This window comes from Nematolebias whitei, chromosome 10, assembly GCF_014905685.2.
Source record: "Nematolebias whitei isolate Nwh7 chromosome 10, NemWhi1, whole genome shotgun sequence".
Taxonomy (NCBI): Eukaryota; Metazoa; Chordata; class Actinopteri; order Cyprinodontiformes; family Rivulidae; genus Nematolebias; species Nematolebias whitei.
This window is the reverse complement of record NC_056507.1, coordinates 2,350,394-2,355,726: the sequence shown is the minus strand read 5'-3', so window position 1 is coordinate 2,355,726 and position 5,333 is coordinate 2,350,394. Positions and strand designations below refer to the sequence as shown.

The 5,333-nt window shown below is 43.6% G+C and overlaps 1 protein-coding gene across 1 annotated transcript in view; it reads left to right on the top strand.

Annotated features, from left to right (window-relative positions):
* The first annotated feature begins 4,125 nt into the window (after nt 1-4,125).
* The window catches only part of LOC119415374 (paired box protein Pax-6-like), a 66,795-nt gene continuing 65,587 nt past the window's right edge, over nt 4,126-5,333 (top strand). Inside the window, exon 1 of the mRNA XM_037682506.1 lies at nt 4,126-4,184. Coding sequence (XP_037538434.1) covers nt 4,172-4,184 — 13 coding nt within the window. The 5' untranslated portion in view covers nt 4,126-4,171. The remainder of the gene's footprint in view (nt 4,185-5,333) is intronic.

Here is a 5,333-nt window from a genome sequence, read left to right as displayed (position 1 = left end):
TAAACGATGACGATGTAAACGATGACGATGTAAACGATGACGATGTAGACGATGACGATGACGATGTAGACGATGACGATGTAGAAGATGATGATGTAGACGATGACTATGTAGACGATGACGATGTGAACGATGACGATGTAGAAGATGACGATGTAGATGATGACGATGTAGACGATGACGATGTAAACAATGACGATGTGGACAATGACCATGTAGAGGATGACGATGTAGAAGATGATGATGTAGACGATGACGATGTAGACGATGATGATGTGAACGATGACGTTGTAGAAGATGACGATGTAGACGATGACCATGTAGAGGATGACGATGTAGACGAAGACGATGTAGACAAAGACGATGTAGACGATGACGATGTAAACGATCACGTTGTAGAGGATGACGATGTAGAAGATGATGATGTAGACGATGACTATGTAGACAATGACGATGTAAACAAGGACGATGCAGACGTTGACAATATAGAAAATGACGATGTAGACATTGACAATATAGATGATGTAGACGTTGACAATGTAGACGATGACGAAGTAAGTGCGTGCGTGCCCGGGGTCCATAGGGTGTTTTGTGGTCTAGTGTTTTAATATTAATGACAAACTTACAGAAAACCAAAACCAAATACAGGAGCAGACATAATCCAAGGAGCAGCACAACGTGGCAGCAACAAGGAACCAGACTGAACAAGGACGGCTGACAGAAACGATACCTGGGACACACCAAGGCCAACTAAAACCATGTCGAGCAGGAAGGTGTCTAACTGGAACAAGTGGCATAGCTAAATAATCACAAACACAATCACAAATAAACTGAAACTAAACAGACACCATGAGATCATGTCATTATCAATTTTAATGTAACTTTTCAGCTCTAAACAAAAGTGAATAAACAAACAAACACTAGATTCAAGGCCTCTTTCTCTTGCGGTCAAACCTTTTATTCAACAGATGTGGTACAGCACATGTGTGACTTTTCTGACCAAAAGAAACTCAAACTTTACTTGAGGGAAGAAAACAAGGTCCAACACGAACACAGGTAACCCCTCAACATGTCAGTGCAGTGAATAAAGAATCAAGACTGAGCAGCATATTCACAACTCCAGGGAGGGCCTTGAGCGGTGTGTTGAAAGAAACGTTTTTTGAAGTTGGTCTCATGACGGCACAAGCTACCACAGCGTGGTGTAATTTAAAATATTTAGAAAATTATTTGATTGGAACTATAAATGTGTCTTCTTTTAATGTTTATTAAATAAAAAATAAAAGGAAACAGTTTGATTATGAGACTTGGCGTAAAGTGTGTGTGCCTAGTGCCCCCCAGGTCCACCCATAGCCACAGCAGTGACTTGTAACCCCAGCTATTATTGATTAAATGATACAAACCTAGCTAATAATGTAATTGTCTGATTGTAAATCTGATATTCAGGTTTGTAGTTGTAAACATCTGCACTGCTTCGTTATTCTTTGGTTTTAGTCCAGCAGTTGATGCAGCTTAAAGGTTGCACCTAAAACCTGGTTGGTTAATTAACTCAGCGTAGGGCTTGGCCTAACACAAAAATGACATCCCCTCCATCAGGCCTGGGCTTTGATCACCATAAGGCCAACTAATTAGAACAAGCTAGGTGATTATAACAGAAATAATCCTGAAGAGGTGAGAAAAAGCAAGCATGCACACACACACACACACACACACACACACACAGCTAATTACTGGCCATTTGAGATAATTACCTATAATTATCTGTAAGCTGGCGTTACAAATTCTGGTCCTGAGACACAAGGAGGAGGATGGAGGATCGTTGGGAGAGGGAAAGGTGATAGATGCAGAAATGACAGAAGGAAGAAGAATCAACACAGGTCTGAAAGAGAGGAGCTGTGGAGGAGGAGTAAGGAGGTGGAGAAGTTGGTCTGAAGCGCTGAGAGTGTTGACAGGTGTTTCTGTCAGCCGGGGTCAAGTGGTTGTGGAACTGCTTTCAGCAGAGGAACCTTGTGCATAATTTTCTTCCTAATTTGCAGAGATGACGCTGACCTCTGACACCAACAGAGGCAACGATCTGCTTTTTGATGGCACTGATGCTGCTTTCTTTACCAGTCCTTCCATTGACAATCCAGTACCTCAATACTGTCAGAAATGTACCTGAATAGACTCAGAGATAAAAACTCAGCATTGCTCCCTTGAGCTTGGCATTAGCTACAAGCTCTGACTGAATTAAAGAGCAAACATTCCTTGAAGGGATGCGTATCAGCCGGCACCTTTCATGCCAGAGGCCGTCACAAAAAACTGAAAAAGTATCTGTTTTGGTCAAATCTTGAAAATAACATAATGTAAGGTTGATAGAAGTAAATGAAGCAGGTGTTGTAGAAGGCTCAGCTTCCACCATGATGGAACTACATACCAGCCACGATGGGCTGAAGACGCTGGAGAACCAGCCAGGACCTCAGACCAAGTCAAATGTGAGACCATGCTCCACAGTTAGACCTGCTGAGAGTCTACCAGTCTGTTAGGTCTGCACCAGTAGCGATTTTAGACTCTTTTTGGGAGGTGCTCCAGCACCTCTAAATTTAAATTCAGCACCTGTGAACAACAAACAAACAAACAAACAAACAAACAGACAGTCATTAAGATTCTGTAAGGAAGTTTAGTTCTCAAACCTGAGATGTGTGGGCGTTCCTGGTTCACTGCTGTCCTGAGGTCACTAGATGGCGCCAACCTGTCACACCTGTGAGCCATTTCCCTGACAAGATGCCAGGAGCATAAAAGGCAGCAGATGACATCTCCTCGCTGCTGGAGCATTACATGCCAATGGTCGTCGTGCTTCTAGCATCTTTTGTGCTCTCTTGAATTGAGAACAACTTTCCAGTGTCCTTTGCATATTTCATCATTGCCCCTTGTGACTTACCTGTTCCTGAAGTCCTCTGTGAAACCCTGGAAAATCTCCTTGTGACCTCCTCACCTTCCAACCACACGCCCACCAGCGACTGTAGTCCACTCTGGATGTCTCCATGCCTGCACAGATATGATGGAACCTCTCCTCCTTGATGACCCAGTCTTCTGCCTGTAAGAACAAAAGACAATCAAACCAATTCCTGAAGTAATTCCACCTGACATCTCTCCTCAGGGTTCCTGATATTGACTGGGCCATCGCTCACTGATAAATTCCCTAAACGTTCTGCACAATCTTGAAGTCTGTTCATTTTCAGTCCTTGTCTCTGGTTATTCAGTAATCCTAACAAGATTCACCAAAATGTCGAATGAGTTTGAAATTTGAAATAAATGATGAAAGACTTAAACAGTTCAGCAAAATCAATGACTTTTTTTGCAGGTGTCAGATCCTCGCCTGGGCGCCTCCCTAGGGAGATGTTTCAGGCATGTCTGACTGGGGGAGACCCCGGGGAAGACCCAGGACACATTGGAGAGACTATGTCTTTCAGTTGTCCTGGGAACACCTTGGAGTCCTCCCAGAAGAGCTGGAAGAGGCTGTGGAGAGAGATGTCTAGACCTCCCTGCTCAAGATGTTGCCCCCGAGACCTGAGTCCAGAACAAGAGGAAGATTATGGATGGATGGATGGATGGATGGATGGATGGATGGATGGATGGATGGATGGATGGACGGATCCTCACCACTAGTTGGTGCCTCCATGACCGCCTCATTTAATTCAGGCATGATGGGTCAGTGGTTAGACAGATGGATGGACAGAGAACGATGGGGGACGACCCCCGAGTCAAAACACACAGCTTTGCTTCAAGAACTTTAAAAAAGGCTACAAATTAAAACCAGCACAATCAGATCTGTGCTGTTTTTACACAAAACTAAAAATGATTTTTACAAGTTGAATCGTGCACGAGTTTAAGGCGGGAAATCCCATTGCATGTGTTGCACAAGCACAGGTTTCATTCTGTACCTCAGAGCCTGAACAAACCCTCCCTCCCTTCAGCTTCTGGTCCCTTTCTCTGTTGGAAGCCTCCCACCACCTCCTCATCCGCCCACCGCCTCCTCGTCCTCCCCTCTTCTCCTCGTCCCTCCTCCTGGCAGGACAAGCCCTGTTTCTCTCTGCACTTGTCTCCTCAGTTGAAGAGGAACTAATTAGAGAGCAGCCAAGAGGAGCTGTTGATCAACTGGGCGCAGCGAGAGTTTCGTGCACTTTTCCTCAGCATGCCTCAGAAAGGTAAGCGTCCGTTTGCTTTCCTGTGACGTCTCTCAGCATCAGTCCAGCTGCAACAAACTACAAGAAGAGATGAAGCTGCTTTACAAACTCTGAAACTAATTATGTAAAGATGCAGGAGACTTCTCTTTCCTTTAGGATCAACTCACTAAATCACTGGGTGATTGTGGGCCTTCTGCTGCTTTGAACAGCACAACCACTGTGCTGCGCTTTAATGACTTTAAAAGTTAATAAATAAATATAAAGTAAATGATTTGAACAGCTGCGTTAAGTTCATTTCTTGTTTTGTGCTGCAGGACTTCACATTCAACGTTTAACTGTTCGTTCATCAAAACTCCACATTACAAAAGATGTTTGTCCAACAATCGTGTGTGTGTGTGTGTGTGTGTGTGTGTGTGGCCTTTTACATTTGAATTTATTCAAAATTATCGTTCTTTTCAGCTCCTCCTTTTTGTGCTTGTTGAACCATAAACCATAATTAAATTAATTATAAATGGAGCCACTGGTTCTGTCTTTCGACCCGGTATCAAACCACTGGTGTCTCCTGACGGGTGAAAAAAGGACCATTTTAATTAAATGCTTGAAAATAATTTTCTCTGTTTTAAAGGCTTTATTTGTACAAAAACAAGTCAGGCATAAAGTTCTTTTCTTTATTTTAATTTAGTACTTTTTGTAGTTGACTATATATATGTAGGCCAATATGTGTGTATATACATATACACACATATACAGTATATACATAATTAAATATAGTTATATAAAACTATATATAAGCACGGTGGTGCAGCTGGTAGAGCTGCTGCCTCTCAGCGAGCAGGTCCCTGGTTCAAACCCCGGTCCAGGACCTTTCTGGGTGGAGTTTGCATGTTCTCTCCGTGCTGCGTGGGTTTTCTCCAGGTACTCCAGTTTCCTCCCACACTCCAAAAACATGCATGTTAGACTGATTGGTAACTCTAAATTGTCCCTAGGTGTGAGTGAGTGAGAGAGTGAATGTTTGTTTGTCTCGATTGTCTCTGTGTGTCCCTGTGATGGACTGGAGACCTGTCCAGGGTGTCCCCCGCCCCTCCCACAGTGATTGCTGGACATGGGCACCGGCGACCCCCGTGACCCAAAATGGAATAAACGGGTAAAGATAATGGATGGATGGATGGA